Raw genomic sequence first — 18827 nt, forward strand, 5'->3', positions numbered from 1 at the left:
TTGATTATTAATTTATGTTTTTAAATTGCTTAAATTTACATTTTGTAATATACGTTTTTTCTTGCTTTACTTATACTATAACTATATCAAAAATACAACTGTCCAAATTAAATAGAAACAAAAATCGTATAGTTAAAAAAAAAATGCTGAATAAATCCATTTTGTATGCCACAACTGGCTCAGAGAACAGTCCACATTTTTTCTAATGCGCAAATTTTCATTGAGAGGGTGTGCCTCCCCTACACCTCAAGGGTGCGACAGAGAGGGGCTGCGTGGTAGAAAGGGAGAGAGAGGAATAGAGAGGGCGGCGTAGTTGGCGCGCATAAAAAATGGCGGTTTCCGACGCAAGTAAAACGCAAAAAAAAAAATGATGGAAAAAATGTGGGCAGGGTGAGCGACTGTTGTAAGAGTGAAAGAGACGGGCTGTTGAAATGTGAAAAAAATGCTAAAAACCGTGTATATAGAAAAAAACTGCGAGCAGAATTCCACCCCATGGTCATGGACATCTAGCAGACGTCCCTCACTCACTCACACACACCACGGTAATTACCCATACAAATGCAGCGAGAAATGGAGGAATCGTCATCAGCATTACCGTCATGGTGGAGGACCACCCACACACCGCGCAAAATCACACATTTCGTCCTCGATGCTATAAACTTAGAACCCAATGTCCACTGATATATTTCTATATACTAAATATATTCCTTAAAGGAACACAAAATCCTGCACAATAAAATTTTCACTACGTTTGCGTGATGTTTATTTACAGCTTGACAATTTTAGAACTATTATACGAATGTATAATGGAATATATTATATATTATTAATTGACTTATATAATTTGCCTAAAAGCTATTGTTTCTTTCTGTGCAGGGCGGATTTAGTGGATCTAGAGGGGTCCTGGAGAAGGACTCATCAGGGTCAGGGAAGAAATCCAGAACTGAGCGTTTAATGCGCCATATAACGCAATATTTGTGCTGCTGCTGTGTGGGTGAGTTTAGCACATTCAATTAGTTGACTTTGCAATGGCAGCAAATGCAGAATGCGAAAATAAAACAACCGACTGAGAATTCGCATTCAGAATGGGGACCGGGAACGCGAACATATTTGCGGTTGGCAACCGACCAAAGGCACAAAAGCCGGGCTCAGCAGTGCAGCAGTTGTTGCCAGGCCAGCCCCCTTTTGTGCCACCACCACCTTTTAGCCCCTTTTGGCCCCACCCATGACCTTTGGGCCAGGGCCGTCGCTGAACGGTTCAGTGCAGGAGAGGCTCTCAAAAAATCAGGCAGGCGGCAAGCAGCCAACATAATGCAATGGTAAACAGCCATGCGGGTCCCTACACTGCTACAAAATCCAACATCAATACCAAAGGTTATGCAAAAAAGTTAACTGTGTACATATTAAATATCAAATAGTAATGATCACTTAAATCGACTTACTTTCTTTTGGATATTCAGCAGAAAATTTAAACCACCTATACTATTTTCCACTGTGCACCAAAGACCCTTAAAAAGCCCTGGATCGGGTTTCGTTTGAGCCTTGCAAAGCGCCTCATTAGCCGTCGCTTCGTCCTTAAAGCTGCTGGCAAGGAGCAATTTCGGGCGTTGCTGAACTTTCTGTCCGCCAATCGCAAAGGCGATCTAATTTATGGCCCTGTCTTTAGCCTCGAAATCGAAAGGATCGGAGCGTCTGACAATAAATCAAGTTTCGGAGATGCGATCAAGTGGACTTCTAATGTCCCGATCGATCAAAGCTTCTTTGCCACGCGGCCAAAAAGTTGCAGCTGCTGCCAGAGATCCACAAACCAATGAATCATTGTAGAACATATAAAATACAAAAAGAATCAAAGATGAAGAAGACTAAGCTTACTCAACCAAAAATAAAGAACAAATATCCCGGTTCTTTGAATTCAATTCTAAAGACATTTGATAACAAAGTTTCTCTTACTTCATTTGGAGTACTCCTACTTATCATCAAATTGAAATAAGGTATCAGCCTTCCTTTAATTGAGTTAATTCATTTCGACTGTTAACTAAATAATATGAAATATCCTTTCTTTTAAACAGTAAGGCATATATAAAGCATATGCTTCAAAATCAATAATCTTAATAAATTTCGCCATTGACGAGTCTGCAGTAATCTTTAGACCATATATGGTTTCCCAAATCTGGCGAATCTTCACCATTTAACCGAATCCACATTGCGTCGGGTCAGTTAAGCGTGGGAACACACACATCCCCGTTGCGAAAAATGAAACGAAAAAAATGTGTCAATGCCGCAAAGGGGGGAATTGCAACTGCCACTGCATTTGGTCAATGGCCAGTTGTTTTGGCCCTCCTTTTCGCCAGCTGCGCCATCGAGTGCACATGTGCATATGCCAAATGCAATCACGATGTCGCGATTTCCAAAACGAATGACAGGAAGTGCCGAGCCACAGATACACAAAAAGAGTGAACAAAACGATGTGCTGCAGAGAGAGAAAGAGGGGGGGGGGATTTACACACCTGGCTCAAAGCATTTCACCTTGCGTGGGTCAGTTACCAAGTTCACAAGCGGAATGCCAAAAGGGCGAAAGTGTTTCCTAGCTAATTGCTTAATTACGATCCACGGACACGAAGAAAAAGGTCACAAGCCGGCTGGCCAGTGGAAAACTGGGTCAGAAAAGCCGGCGGAAAAGGGTTGTGCGGCAAAATCTTAATGAGTTTTCATTCTGCCATTGGCCTCGTCCTTCCGAATGTTTTCCAATTAAAAGCACAATGACCCTTCTCCCAGGGCCCTATGCTAATGAGCCCGGCACGCACTTTACTCTTAGCCCGGTCCCTGCAAAAATTAATTACCAACCAAGTGTTGAACTTGAACTTGTTGTCTGACCGTTTTTAAAGCTGGCTAAAAAATCAATAACGAGATTTTTAGCGGGCAGCAGGATTCTAGAAATGAGGAAAGGGTTGCAGGGTGGACCTTGTCTGGTTGCCACATGTCATGGTAAAAAATTTAAATCAGAACCGACAGCAGGACGAGCTAAATGAGTGAGTGTGTGTATTTTTGTCCGATTTTTCTTCCCCTTTTTTTGTGAACCCTTTTCTGCGGCGCTTTGTCCTGGCCGAGTGGCTCAACCCTTTTTCTCGTTTTTTTTTTCTGTATTTTTTCGGCAGGACGCTGGGCAGGACTTTGACAGGATGCTGGTCGCTGGCACACGGTAATTGCTTATTTAAGCGCGCGCCTTTATCCTTCAACGGGATATGCCTGGATATGCAAACAAGGGGCAGCGCCGAGGAGCGGAAAATAAATTTGAAAGAACCGAGATGCGAAACAAAAGGCCAAGTAAATGCCCCGTGTAATTACCGGCCAGCGGAGGGCGGCGAGGGGCGGTGCAGCTGTCTAGCCGGACCATCCGAGGAATATCCAGGATTCAGGACTCAGGACTCCGCAGCGAGTTTGCAGTAGCATCCCGAAATGAACTGCAAATCAAGCTCGGTCAGCGGGTAAGGGTTCGAGGGTAGCGGCGAACCACGGGTCACCGTGCGTGCATATTAAAAATCTTTTCGGCATGAATTTTTACGCTGCCATTTGCGGGGATAAAGCAGAGATTCACACTTCAAATAACGATTTGTAATACATTTTTAAGAAGTCATTGTAATATCTTACATATTAACAACTATTGGTTGCCTTAATTTACAAGACGCTAACTTTAGGCTCCTTAAGTATCCAAAGATACTATTAAGTACAGAATATCCATTCTATTTTTAATGAATTTCTCTAGAATACATTCCGAATTTAGTACGTTTAAGTGCATCTAAAATCATCGAAAAACAATCTAAAATCTAAAATGTTTTTCCCAGTGTAACCCAAAAGGGTTAAGGCCCACTCGCGGGCAGCTTTCGATGTGCAGTCAACTGCGAGGTGCCTGTCTGCCTGCCTCCGAAATAGAGCAGCTGGCACTATCTAGTCTAGCCTATCGCCATCTACAAATCTGAGCGGGTCAGAGGTCATCGCGGCCGAAAGGGGTGGCTCCGATCGATCTGCCTGCCCTTCTGGGGTTTTCACAGATTGTCGCGCTTCGGACTTCGATGATAGATTTGATGGAAAAAAATGGACAGGGTACTGAAAAAACAGACGGACAGCTGGTCGACAAGCGCAAACAACTTTTGTTAACAACTCAATATGCATGGCAGAAAAAACAGCCACAAGACTCTTCGTTCATAAATTAAATAAAGTTGACTTTGGTTGGTGCAGTGGAAAAAAATATAATTAATTTCTATATTATGCAAATAGGATAAGATCAGAACGACGAGATTATAACAGTATCATATCAATACAAAATTTAATATTCCAATGTATAAAGCAGCTTAAGCTAGTAGAAGTCATATACATTTTTATTGGAGTAACTATATGAGTTGTTTGTAGTGTAACTGACTTGATCAGACCGTCGATCTGTTAATGGCTAGGGTTTAGCAAGCGGTTTAGCATGTTGGGGAATTTTTTAGCCTTAATGACACTAAACGAAGGTGGACGACGACATGAGCTGGATATATGCAATATAACCTGATGGCCAGAGAGGGCAAGTCTCCATAACGCTGACACAAGAAATAACTGAAATTATTGTCAATTAATTACAAGAGACTGGGGCTGGTCTTTGACGCGTTTGACAGACGGTAGGAGTTGCCCATAAATAGAAGGCGTGTGACGTTCTTTTTTTCATGTCTCAGGTGCTGATTTAGTTCAGGGAAGTAGTTTTAAAGGGGCTTACATTTTGAGGAAATAGGTTTAGTTATGAACACGGGGTTTCAAAAGCAGGTGGCTTTATAAATGTTAGTTGAGGTAACAATAAACAATAAACTGTTCGAAATTCTAAGTTATTATATAGTAAGCAGATCTTAAACTTTTGCTTAACTTTAATCCTCTTGAAAACACCGCCCATGGGTTCTTCTGCACTTGCTGCGCACCTCTGCTGTTTGGCTTTTAGCATCGTGGCTAAGCTGCCTAAATGGCTCAAAGCGATCTAACCAGACATTTGCATAGAGCAAGAGCCAGGCTAGCAAGTGGCTACAACAATTGCTGGCATGTGAATGGCGATTGAGGTAATAAACGTATGTAATAATAATGAATTTTAATGTCGCGCATTAACAATTCTTGCATTTTAATTGGTCCACCCAAACGATAGCGACTGGATCCGAATCCGAATCAGAATCGGTATCGAAGTCGAAAGCCATGTGGGCTGGCATAAATTTTCGCTGTTGATATGATTTAGTGACATGGAACAATGCACTGGAATTTATGGCAAAAGCTCTCCAATGCATTTAAGCGGATTATGTCAGAGTTCTGCGGTTTGGCGTGTAAATAAAATTCAGCTGTAATTTGTCAGCAAACATGACAAAATCGGCTAACTCATTTTTTGCTGCCGCGACCATTCGAATGTTCGGAAAATGTTAATGAATGCACAAATCATACGAGAATGTTGCTCTCCGTATGAAAAAAACCAAAAAGGGGGCGTATCCACAGCCATCGATAAGCGACAATCTGGGGGCGTTACCAATCGGTTGGCGAGGGGATATAGATCTATAAATTGGGTCCAAGGCGCTGGCCAGCACTTCCATTAGGGAATCTGCTAAATCAGTGTCAACGATAAACTAATTTTTATTGCCCAACGGTCGATCGAACTGAGTGCAAATACTCTCTATAAAAGGCTGGCAAAGTATAAGTTCAGAATGGATTGTAATATAAAAAGTACTCAATTTAACTTACATCCGCAAGAAAATCAATCTAAATGTAAACATGGCAAGTAAACGAAATTAAACCAATTTATAAGATTTATATTCGTTTATCTTGACAGTATTAAATAGTTGCAACTATCAATTATCAGCCATTAATTGAATTAAATTGTATATATAATGTATTTTTTACTATTAAAAATCACTGAAGTAAAGTGTATAACAATTTAGATACTTTATTGTTATTTTAGTGTCAGAGTATTTCGAAAGCAACTTCATTTAGGCCAAGCCCAGACTTTTAGCTTCGCCCCTGCGTTGGCATTATTTTTCCTTTTGGTCAGGTCGTAAAAGTTTTTTATTTGCGATGGCGCTACAAGCAATGGGTGGATCTTCATTAGCGCTAAAATGGTTTTCCAATTTGTAGCCACCGGCATAACTTACGTGCACCTTGCAACGCCCAAGCCATTCGGTGTCTTGACCACCAGCATCTTTGAAGGTTTAGAGATGCCAAATGTTAGCTGAGTTATGCGGAATACTTTATCTTAATGGGTTTAAGCTGCACCTTACGACCAGCCAATGTGCATTTAATTAAGGCGTAACTAAAACTTAAATTCCTTCAGAATTGTTTTGATAGCTCTAAGCTTAATATGCTTAAAAAATTCCTTAATTTGTTGTAAAAATGCCTTGGTTCCCATGTCGATCTGATTTTAAACGTCTTATATGTATATTTAGTTTATAGCCAGTTAGCTTGCACTGTGGCCAATCTGGAAAGGAATTGCGAACTTCAGGGCGATCGCCCCAGTTGGACTTTGTTTATGAAGTCGTAAAGAGCACCCGCCTGGACCTTTTCCTCTGGCTTTTCACTCCGGATTCTGGCCGCAGGTGAGATGGTGCTCTCATCCCTTCCTGCATTCAGCAGCAAGTGCATCTGCAGCAGCATCAGCATCTGTCACATGCAATTAGAAGTGCGCACCACACACTAATTAACTGCAAGGCGGCGCAAGGCCTCCGCTCACCTTTTGAAGTGAAAGCCACGCCCCGCCCCACCCCTTTTGGAGCATCCTTATAATGTTGCAGCGCCACTCGAGGATTTCCCCGAGGCAGGGACACAGCAGTTTGTCAACAGGAGACACGCGAAATGAAAAGAAATTGCCACTGTCTGCCGATGGTTTGCTTTTTGCGCCTGGCAGCGGGCAAAAAAAAAGGGGGAAAATTCAGAGGGAAAATGGAGAAAGGAGAAAAAAGCAAAGCCAAGGAAACGCAGCCATCTGCACGAATTGTAATTGAAAAGATTTCCCTTGAAGGAATTACAAGAGCGTGGCGCAAGGATCCCAACCAGTCCTTTCCTTCCTGCCTTTTCCACGGAGAAAGCTACGAATTTAATAAGGACACCCGCAGCGAGTTTATATTGTACTTTGTGTGAAAAATAATAGTTTTCTAACCAGACTGAATTGGCCAGCGGCGATAGGAGAAATTTTTGGATGTCGGTGGGGTGCCAAAGTTGGCTTGCAAATAATTTTATTAACCGGAAAATATTTGCCAAGGCGGCGGAACGAAATGCCCTCAAAAATGCGGCATAATGAAGAAGTATTTATCAGTGAGCCAAAGCCGACTGGAATTTAACGTCCGGCTTAAAGGCATTTTCATTTAGAACGACCTCTTCCCCTATCCACAGACTGCATTTATTCCGTTCTCTTCGCATTTCCACTGACTTTCTGCGGTTTGCAAATGTGGCAATGGCAAATGGAAAAGCCGAGGCATTTTTTAATGAAATCCCTGAAGGGGAGTCAGCCACAAGAACTCTCAGATGAGCTGCAAGTGAAATTGATGATCAGAGGAGAGGTGCATTTATCTCTGGAGTGAAACTCTAATGAAAAGAACATGCAGTTATCCTTCGTATTAATGTTAAAAATCAAACTAAAAGTATTAATTCATTTGAGTGATAGTCTTGAAATTTTATAATTTCAAATAAGTTTCATTCGATTCGATTAGATGGATAAAAACACTAACAATCTATTTTTGTTTACTTTAACAAGGTAATTTTTAAACCAAATTATATTATTTTTAAGTTTTAAATCTTAATTTTGATATGTTTATTTTCAGACACGGTGACTATGTCTATTTGGTGACTGTACATCTATTTCTATTTTTCGCGGACTTTTCTCGCTCAGCTTTTTGGCTGAAACGAACTTCTTCTGGTTGGTTTGGCTGCGTCTGCGGCATTTTCATTTGGCATCCGTGGCCTCAAGAGGCGGGGACACACAAAAGGGTCAAAAAAGTGGGGTCGGAAAAGCCCACGGGAGGCGCCAATGAACTCAGGTGGCAAATTAAAGTATTAAAATAATTACTTGGCTGCCACAGACAATGCAATTATGAGCAGCAAATTGCGGCGATGGGCTGGGAAAGCCCTAGGGGTCATAATTTGTCAAAATACCCAGCCCCTATTATTTTTTTTTTTTGTTTCCTAATGAGCGTATCAACAATCAATATCCCAATCAATAGCGAACCGCACACAATCGATCAGTGCAACAAAAGTGGCCAAAATTGTAGCAGCAACAACAGCAGCAGCTAAGTGAGCATTGATCGAACCCCGATTCCTGACCCCCGAACTCTGAACCCTTGGCCCTGACTTTTTGTCAGGGGTGAGATTCAGCAGGGGTGCAACCCCTCACAGTTTTTTTTTCTTTTTTTGTATTTTAGCGGAGGAGAAAAGGTTAATAGGCTTACTTTTTTGTCGTCCACTTTTGTTGATTGTGAAATTTGCTCGAGCACTTGAAACTGACAATTTTGTGACTCTGCTTTATTGACTTACTACCGTCAAAATCCCATTTGTTTGTCAATAAATTTTGCAAAAAAGAATACGTGGAAAATGATGAAACTGGAGGGAGGAAAATAGATATAGAAGCCATCATCCTGTTGCTATTTTTTTCCCCGACGGCTGGTTGATTGATGTTCTCACGTTGCCAAACAGATTAATGTGGTTTCAAGTTAGTGGAAGATTTTGATGGATGCTGATGAAGTTGTCTAAGCGGGGAAATCTACCGGAAAATGTCGCCTTAATTGGTGGATAGTTGATGGTTTGCCAAGCTCTATTAATCAAACGAATTCGAGTAGAGATAAATGAAGTCTTTGCTTGGCAAGAAGTAAATGAAAATGGAATTAATGGTATATTTGTTAAGGAAGATTGCTTTATTTGGAATTAATATTTTTTTTAGAAGAGATAACGATTTAATACTTTAGTAAGTCAATCTTATTTCAGGTAAGTTTTCTATTTCACAATTTTCTAATTGTATTTGTTGAATTTCTCAAAACTTATTTGATTATATTTAATGGCGCAACATACCGAGCCTAGATCTTGAATGCTTAATCATTTTCCTTAGTGAACTTTTCTATGTTTTTAATCAGTTATTCTAGCTGAAAGCACATGTTTCCCCCAAGTACTTTCGTCTCGCCTTGTAATCTAACTTGATCCCGCGGCATTTATCCGAATTCGCTTCACCGGAATCTAGTTTTCCACTCGACAAGAGCGGGCATTAAAATACGATTTTTTGTCCGCTACTTTGAGTCAAAATTTATAACACTAAATGCAGCCGACAGCTTGTCAGTGGCAATGCGCTTTTAAGCTAACAAGCGTGAGCAAAGCGAGTCGAAACAGCCAAAGACAACAACAGGCCAAAATCCATTTACATTAAAATTTATAGAGCATAAAGTGAGCGCTTTTTTATTTTAATTTCATTTCATTTCCAGTGAACAGAGCACCCCGTGAGGAGGACACAAAAAATTGTTACAGTTTGACTATAAAATTACAAATTTTCTGTTTTTTTTTTGCATCTTTTTCGGGTTCTTTATTGATGAAAGAGAATATGTCAGCATGTGATTCCAAAGAGGAAAAAAGCAAATGACAGAAAAAAAATTGGAAAAAAAGATTTTAATAAAAACCAACCGGAAATTATGTGCGTAAGGCTGAGGGGAAGCGGGTGGGGGGAGGAAACCGTTGCCATGAGGTATATATATTCACCTATATAGACCATAAGTACGCAGTACAATATTGTTGCCAGGACGAAGGATTTTTTTCGGCATTTTTTCTTGTTTTTTTTTTTTTTTTTTTTTGTTGGTGTTGTGTTCCTCACTATTTTAATTTTTCCGCGTCGCTTTCTGTGCGGCACGAACAATTGAATTATTTCAGTACGTGAAAAAAACGAGGGGTGGGCATTTGCCCATTAGCCCAGTGCCACCCCACGATCATCGGCGGAATTCAGAGCCCGAGAACCCAGTAGGAATCCCCCTCCTCATCAACGCCTCGCCGAAAACAGGAAAAAAATCCTTAAAAAAATGACAATAAACGGGGTCTAGAAAAAAAAAATTTGTTACAAAAGTTGTACGACGTGACCGTTGGCAAGTTTCTCGACTTTTTTCACATTCTATTATAATTTTTTTTTTTTCAACAAATTTTTAGACGACTTGATTGGAATGTCAGATAAAGTCAAATGGATTTCAGCGTAAATTAAGTTGCCACAGAAATGGAGAATTTCATCCAGCTGCTGGCAGGAATAATTTTTGTTAGAGAAGTATAGATTTAATGGTGAGAATAATTGAGAGAGGTAACCACGTATTTGGCATTCTGTAAGTATATTATATTATGGCTTGAATGTACTCTTATTGTTTAAAAATACACCATTTACATTTTGTGTAAAATTTTCTTTCATAAGTTTAATAATTTACTCTCTCGAAATAGTTTGAAGCAGCATCATAACATTAGAGTCGAAACAGTTTCAGAAATATCATTTATTAATCCTTGATCCTTTGCTTTTGAACTTTAACTTTTGTTTAGATGGGCCGGCTTTCTAAAGAAGAATAACAGTGCATAATATGAAACCGGTTCGACCGGTTCCCTTGACGAATTATTGTGGTATTTTTTATAAAAATATTTGATCCATTTCGCATATGAATATCCCGGGACAGGGAATAAATTAAACCCCTTTTTGGTATGCAGCTGGACAAGTTTCGGGTGAATTCAGGTAGGATTTCAATTAAAATCGGTGGATGGAGGTAGGGGAAGTAGATCAGCATCCTCTGGACCCCTCTTGACACAATCGCAATCAGAGTCCCAAACACGGAAACTAAAAAATAGAAAACAGAGATGATCGCCACATTGTGAGAACACAATCGGCGAACGTCAGTCACCAACCGATCTCCATTCATTACGAGGCATTCATCTTTCACCTTTTTTTTTATTGTATTACTTCACCCTTTCACCGAACCACGTTGACAAAACTGTTGCCTTAGTTGCCTAATGCCGCATTATCCTTCGGCTGGGATTGTGTCCTGTGAAGTGACATTCCGTCTAATTTGAATATTGCTGCCGCCGCCGTCGTCGTTTCCCACGATTTATGCTTATGATTTGCCAGCGGTCCTTTTCTTGGGCCTCTCCACTCGACTCAATCCCATCCTTAACCCTGCTCACTCTATGCTAATGCAGTTGCCATAAATTCGCTTCCTTCAGACCTGGTGGTCCTGGCTACAGGTTCGCCATCCTGGCGAGTGTGTCCCCCTCTCGGAACTCATATTCGTATGAGGGCCATTGTCTGAGGCCCGTAATTGTCGTAGAAATTATTTACACATTTTTAATTGGCTCTCAAGTGGTCGGGCACCTCCTGCTGGTATTTCGCTATTTCTTCTTAAATCGATTGCTTAGAATCCTCATTAGCGACAAAAGACTTTTTATTTATTCACATCTTCGGGCTAAATGTATTTAAATGAATGCTTGATATTTACAAAAGGCACAGATATCATACTATATGTCAACTCATGTCAACGAATGAATGGTAAAAAGCTTAGGAGTTTGTATTTAATAAGTATATTTTAAATTCTAAGAGTTCTGCTAGCTCAATATAAAATGGGAATTCAAAATTGAACAAAAATTCTTTGTGGACTACAAGTTTTCTTAAAAGTATTGTAACATATTCTACACTCTTCTATGATGTCTATTGCTCTTAGATCTTTCGCTTGAAGAACCTAATTTCTATGGCCCATTCATTACCTCTTTGCAGTGACAGTGAAATGATCTACCTTTGGTTCCATTTGAGTGCCACTTTGCGGCGGCACTTTTGACCTAGTCCTTTAATTTGGAACCGCCTCCGATTGATTGTCCCGCCATTCGAGGTGCACTTGTGGGGTTTGAGGCTGCGTTGAAACCCCGTAGAGTATCATTTTCGTTGCTGGCGCGGTGGGGAGCGAGTGAAAAACGTTAAAAAAAAAAGTAATTATGCCGACTAAGAGCTTCATCAGACATCCCATTATGCGGCATGCACTCGACACAAACACACATGCCTCCACCGAAGGAAACAAAAGCTGGGTGGGCTACCTTTGTGCGAACCACAGCGGCCCCGCCCACTGCACGCCCAACGCCCCTTTTTTCAACGTCATCATAAATGTTTGCATATGAAGTGCAGGGCGATGGAAGAAATGGGGGTGTGGCATACACTTGAGTTGAGGCATTGAAAAGAGGAGAAAAACCTTGCGTTGGGATTAAAAATGCAGCGCATTGAATTTGCACAGCCTCCGCAAGCCATGCCTCTGATTTTTCACCACCTCCAGCCTCCATTTGCAACAAATAATGATGCACTTGAAAAACTCTCTGTGTGTGTATGTGTGTGCCAAACAACAGCGGTAGAAGTTGCAGAAAAAAAAACGGAGGAAAATATATCATTAAAAGCTTCCCCTGCTCTATGCCGAAATCCTCGTTCCTTCGTCCTGGATGGGAACATCGCGTTATTAGAGCCAAGAACCAAGGGAGCCGCTCCTTACCGACATCCGTGCCATTAATATTTCATTTAACGCTGCAATTGTCCCAAGAGCAATACCATCCGTGGGCACGCCCCCTGCTTACACCTACATACCTACGCCCCTAAATAGCCTTAAAATGTTTAATTCATTTTATGCGATTTCATTCAGCTCGAGTTTTAATTATGAGCAGGACCAGTGCTGACGCCGCCTCGAGTGGATAGTCAGCCGCAGAGGAAGGCGAGTGAGTTCGGAGCGAAATGCACAGAGAAAATATCAATAATAATAATATAATAATTATAGCTTAAAAAGTGGGAAAGTATCAAACCAAATTGATTGGTTCCGTAAAGTAAAATACTTAGTTTAAAATACCAATTACACAGACATATACATTACCAATTGCACAGCCACAAAATGTTTATAATTATTCTTAAAATTAGATCATCATATCAAATCATAGATCATCATAGATCAAATCATACATATATACTTATAATTCTCAGTGCATTTGTGTAGATGCTAGTCAACTGACTTGTGTAATTTGTGCATAAGTTTCATTTACTTTGGGGGCGACATAATCTTCAGTTGCTTACTCCGCCCCACGGCTAATGCCGTCCATGTCGGCTTCTGCTCCTTCTGATCCAGCGACTCCAACTGTTTTTTCCAACTGCTCCTCCATTTGCCCTCCAGTTTCCAGTTTGCACCACCATCTGGATCCTTGGGCATCCACTTTTTCAGGCGGTGTCAGCTCTCTGGGCTCGAAAAAATTGTCTCAATGGCCTTGCCCGGTCTGGTTTGGTCTGTGATTATGCACTTGACGTGCATAAAGCTGAATTTTAATTACGAGTAAATATTTAAACCATTAAGCTCGAAAAGTATGCTGCAGGCTAAGCAGAAGACATTGGTGTACCAGAATGAAAAATGCGGAGGATGAGGTGTCCAAGTGGTTGTCGCTGGGTTTTCTCAGGCGGTTTTGCAAAAGCTGAGAAAATTAGAACGCACTTGAAGACAAGTAACATGAAGCTAAAAACTTAATTATAGCCATAATGACATCAAGTAAGGCAGAGCACTTAGACAACAAAATTTCTAATTGAGTGCTAATGGAAAAAACCAATATATCAAGAAAAGTAACTTATTATATTTGTATGTTTCATTCAGTTGGAAATAAATATTATATATTGTATTGAATGAGCTTTTATTGCAGAAAAGAGGCTATCGTATTTAAGATCAAAACCTATTTATATGGATTTTCTTTGAATTTACATTAAATGCATTTAAATTAATTTATGAAAAAAATGCCAGTCAATAGCAAGTGTACTTTTCAAACTTTTCCCGTAAATACACATTTTTTGCTTTGTTGATTCTCTGATTAATTTGAACAAGAACAGAGGAATATTTTATTAATTGTTAAATCCTTGGTGGGGGCACTCAATTAAAAGTTTCTGCATCAGACGAGTGTCGATAACAGTGGCGGTCAAAAGTGTGTGTACATGGGTAATCAATGCCAATATAAATAGGAATCACTCATCGATCGATGTTAATAAATAAAAAAGATGGAGCGAAAATATTTATAAAAATGCGAGAAGCAAACGAGCGCAGAGTCGGGAAAACTTTTCAACAAAGCCATAAAAAGTGGCGGAATATACAAATGGAAAAAATAATTCCATTTTCCAGAGAAGTGGTAGGAGGACCTATTGCTTTTTTTTCCATGCTTGTTGTTAGCTGTTTGCCTGCTGCCTGCTGATTATGTGTATTTGCATTCTAAAGCAGTTGTCCTGCTGTCCCCGCTCCCTTCGTCCTTGAGCAGTAATGGTCGAAAGTGCCAACCATCACCACCCAACAACTCCCCTCTTGTCTACGCCTTGTTAACGTAATTTCCATAAAACATTTTGTTACTTATTTATCTTAATTAAAATAAATTTACATTTTTCTAATTTAAGAGCGCGACGAAGGAAAAACAACAACGTCAACTAGTCAGTCGTGGCCCCCAGAATTCTCCGCCCCACACCCCACATCCTTGTCTCTCCTTGACGGGCATTAGAGAGCGACATTTTCTTAACAAGCCAAAAGGACATTTGCTGTCCTATGGGGAGAACGGCGAGCCATCTCGCATACACAAAGGTTCCAGGACGAAACACAACAAGGAAGGCGAAGGAAAAGCGTCGCAAAAAAAAAGCTGGACAAACCCATCGTAATGGAAAGTTGCCTGGCCTCCTCGCTCGGATCTCATTAGCGCCAGTTGCCACGAGACTGAGTCTTAAACTCAGGACGTCGAGTCCTGGACTCTACTCGTACTGAGAAATCCGGCGTCCTGGGTCCCCGGGATGGGTATAAAATTAAAAGCTGATGAGCTGAGCGCTGGACAAAATAAAAAGATTTCTTTACGTCTTTGCGTAGTTTATATCAGTAATTTTTTTCCACTCCTCTGATTTCTAAAAAGACGAAACGAAATGTTTGCCCTGATGGGGGAAAAATGCGACAGGAAATATGATCAGGGAAAGGAATAGACGCAATGGGCAGAAAAGATGGTTCGATAAATGGACAACAGACATTTTTAATGAACTGAGAATGGAGACTTGGATGAAAGTAAAACAACACAAGATGACTTGCCTAATTGTGTGCAATTTATGTCTTATAAGACATCTTTAGTATGTATAGTATGTATAGTAATAACAACTATATGTAATGTATTTAATATGAGCAATATTACGACCCTTTACTAAATGCTCCTTTTGCTGATGAAAATATTTAATTTGTTTCTTTGCTTAAATATTTAATATTTTATATTACACAAGAGTGACACATGCACGAGTAACAACAAGGATTCAAATGTAATAATATGGTTATATGGTAAGAACCATATCGTTAGTATGGTATATCATTTTGGCAAGCATAATGGTGTTACTATTTTGCGATAGTATATTATTTGCTAGCTATCTTTCTATCTATCTTTCACTTCTTTTTTAATAACGTACAGTTGACTCGGCAATGACTAATCATTGGCCTGACATTAGCCGCCTTGTTGGCCCTGTACAGTGAGCCCGCAATCCTGGCATAAACAAGGCAAATCGGCAATAAATCAAAAATCAATACAGTCAACTCAACGCCATTTTGCATTCGTTGGTGGGAGTTAAAGGGCGTCAACAGAAACCAATACAAAGGACATAAGTAAATCTACGTTGGCCCTCTCGCTCACTACCAGTTCATCCGTCTCTGTCTGTCTCCGCTGGATGACAAGAAATGTTAGAAAAGAAACAAGCCAAAGAAATCGGGGCCGGGGGGTATAAAAAAAAAAAAACAGCATCCACCCGCCAGTACACAAGTCCTGAACGAAGGGAGGAGTCAAGCCAAGGGAAGCTTGAAAAGAAACAGAGTTGGAGAGAAAAAAGAAAATAAAAAGTAAATTCAAAGCAAACGAGACTAAAATTATAAAAATTGCCCTCCTGGTGGTTCAGAGTGTGCCTGTGCCCCCCTCCAAAGTTTCGTCCTTCTGCTCCTGCTTAAACTCCTGATGATGATGACGATGATGATGATGGTGATGAGGAGGACAAGGACCAAGGACCAAGAGCAGGACCAAAACGAAACGAACGCGATTCCAATACGGGACATCAACGTCACTGAGGGTGGATGGTCCGAGTTCGAGTCCATATCCTGGGGGTGGTACATAAGGACCTTTCCCTCCCTCTTCCCTCCTTTATATGCATGAGCCATTATATACACACAGCACTCGCTTCTTCGCCTTGTGTATACACTATATAGCAATGGCCCGCAGCGTCAATGGACCAAAATAATAACGACTAACGGCCTGTTAAGGGAAAATGCAACGAACTATGGGGCAGGGCTTGGCCCAATGGGGATGGGGCCTATGGATTGGGTGGGGGCACGAAGGGGCAGAGGATGGGAGCGGGAGACTGGAGGCTGGGTGGCCAAGGTTTTTTAAGTGGTCGCGCGTGACGTGCACATCGGAGTTGTGCACTGAAAAAAATAATAACTAAAAATAATAATAAATAAATTATAAAGTGAAAAAAAATTATAAGTTAATTTAAAAGTATCTTATTCAAGTCGCCAGTTTATTATTTTAAGCAGAAAATAACTTTTATTTAAACTTATTAAAGCTCATGATACTATTTGCATACATTTCTGAGACTATCACCTTAAAGCCCATTTATTTTGTTCCAGTGCATGAAAAGTTGTGACATGGAGGGAATCTCCTGCTGACGTGGTATTTGCCAGCTCCGACTCTGATCGGTTGGCCGCCATGGCAAAACAAATTTTCATACCATCCCCGCCCACTTATTTGCACACAAAACTCTTGTTACTAGCTGCCATTATGATTTTGAAAAGCCATTGCCATTCCTCCAACCCCTCACTCTCGACCAATTTTTTCTGCACCCACCCACCCGCTCCGCTCCTTTTTTGCTCATTGAAAAACTGTGAAATTTTATAATAAGCATTTTTTTGTTGGTTGTTGCTGCCAGATTATTGTCGATGATTGTGATTGCGTTTTATGTTGTTCCTTTTATTACCAGGTCAGAACGGGGAGTTCTCTTTTGGGTGGATGGTATCCCCATTTGCTGCTTTTATTTGCGTCCCCGTTCTTGGCGCTTTTTTTTTATGTGGATGGTGCTGTAATATTCCTTTTGAAAAAAATGCCATTTTTATTTGGCTCGTGTGCCTCTACAGATGCCGGATTTTCGTGCTCGGCCAGGCGCTATTGGTCTCCATTTAAGCTTATTAATTTTAAATGCGATTTTTAATTAAATATTATCAAAGCGTGTCGAGGGCGTCATTAAGTTCGAATGCCTTAGATATAGCGATTGGCGTTGATTTGCAGGGAAGAGCTGTGTTTGGGTAGATTGTTGAAGGGATTCTGAAAATCCCTATTAACGATTCGATTTGCAGCAAGTGGATCATTTGAGAAGTGCAGAGAGAGGCGCTTTACTAATTCAATTATTGCTGTATGTGGTTCTAAGTAAGGCAAAAAATTGATACGACATGCTGATGACCTGGAAAAGATAATAATAGTAGAAAACTAAAAAAAACTATATTTCCTCAAACCTTCATATAGGTAACCAAGGATATGGGGGGAAAAGTCGGCGGTCTTATTGAAGCTGGTTTCTGACTCCTCATGATTAGCAACTTCAACATGGTGCAATAGGATTTGCTGCACTGAAACCACTTTTGGTTGTAAGCGGCATCGCCCACTTTCAAGCTCTACAAAATTTGGCGAATTAAATAAATAAATAATTACATGATATTTCATTTCAATCTTACCGCGGCAATTAAAGTATCCCCATAGTAGCACACCATAAATACCTGAACCATCGAGGTCATCAAAAAAATGCAGTAAATAATAATCACTTCCACTGTTGATTCGGTGACCTGAAAGGCTATGAAACAAATCTGCATGGATGCCATAAGGAAATTAAGCAGCAAAGAGAAACTATACAGATCGTTGACATGTTCGCATAGTCTAAGGAAATATTATTAACTCATTATAAATGCACTATATATTGAAGTATATTTCACTCACTTAAGGCACTTGTCATGGTATCTGATAATGCCAATAAGAAACTCTATATTCTCTTTGTCCTCATTCGAATTACATGGATGATCCTCTAATCGCATAGATATATAGTTAAAGTGCATACAAATCTGGGTAATGACTACGACGAGCAAAAGATCGGCGCAGAGAAAAGCAATACCCGCTAGATAGGCCCCATGGGCTATGTCCCAGTACATGATCCAGTATATCAAATTATTCCTTGTTGCATCGAAGGGAAACCAGATGAGGAAACCAAAATTTCGATCAAAGGTGTCGTAGCCCAAGAAATTAAATTTCACGGATGCCTTGATGGCCGGATAAAAGGAGAACGTAGTCGTATAGGCCAAGCAGAGAAAGGTGAATATATTGATCACACGTTTCATGGTCTTTTCAAAGTCCGGCAATTTGTATTCCATTTGCTTTGCCAGGGTTTTCGGATGCATGTTCTCCAAATCATCGAGTAGCATAATTAGTGTTTTCTTGCCTCTAATCATGGCAGCTTGTTTAAAATCAGCAACCAGAGAAAATCCGATACATGGAGCCACCGCGATGGCCAATCGAATGGTTTCAAAGTCCTGAATTGAGTTGTAGAAGAACACCAGTTCACCGATTACCAACAGATTAAAATTTATGAATCCCGCATATAGATAGATCTTGAAGAGAAGCGATTTTAGGGGATTCGTGGATCGATGGGCGTAGATATCCTCTCCAATCGTTCTGTAAAACTGTACTGGCACTCGCATCAATTCCATAAAAGTCCTGGCTGTATTATCCTTCGCTGTTTCCAT

The 18827-nt window shown here is 40.4% G+C and overlaps 1 protein-coding gene and 3 long non-coding RNA genes across 4 annotated transcripts; 2 read left to right on the forward strand and 2 right to left on the reverse strand.

Annotated features, from left to right (window-relative positions):
* The first annotated feature begins 10729 nt into the window (after nt 1-10729).
* On the forward strand, nt 10730-11057 carry lncRNA:CR44542 (long non-coding RNA:CR44542). Its single transcript, NR_124844.1, has one exon. It is a non-coding gene; the product is annotated as a long non-coding RNA:CR44542 (long non-coding RNA).
* Nucleotides 11058-14213: 3156 nt separating this feature from the next.
* Nucleotides 14214-14632, forward strand: lncRNA:CR45403 (long non-coding RNA:CR45403). The gene has a single exon (NR_124845.1). It is a non-coding gene; the product is annotated as a long non-coding RNA:CR45403 (long non-coding RNA).
* Nucleotides 14633-16919: 2287 nt separating this feature from the next.
* Nucleotides 16920-17363, reverse strand: lncRNA:CR44541 (long non-coding RNA:CR44541). Its single transcript, NR_124846.1, has one exon. It is a non-coding gene; the product is annotated as a long non-coding RNA:CR44541 (long non-coding RNA).
* Nucleotides 17364-17440: 77 nt separating this feature from the next.
* Nucleotides 17441-18827, reverse strand: Or67c (Odorant receptor 67c; the record flags this gene model as incomplete). Its single annotated transcript, NM_079294.3, has 4 exons — nt 17441-17500; nt 17553-17708; nt 17769-17967; nt 18028-18827. The coding sequence occupies 4 exons, from the start codon at nt 18825-18827 to the stop codon at nt 17441-17443; spliced, it is 1215 nt and encodes a 404-aa protein (NP_524018.2).

This window comes from Drosophila melanogaster, chromosome 3L (genome assembly GCF_000001215.4).
Source record: "Drosophila melanogaster chromosome 3L".
Taxonomy (NCBI): domain Eukaryota; kingdom Metazoa; phylum Arthropoda; class Insecta; order Diptera; family Drosophilidae; genus Drosophila; species Drosophila melanogaster.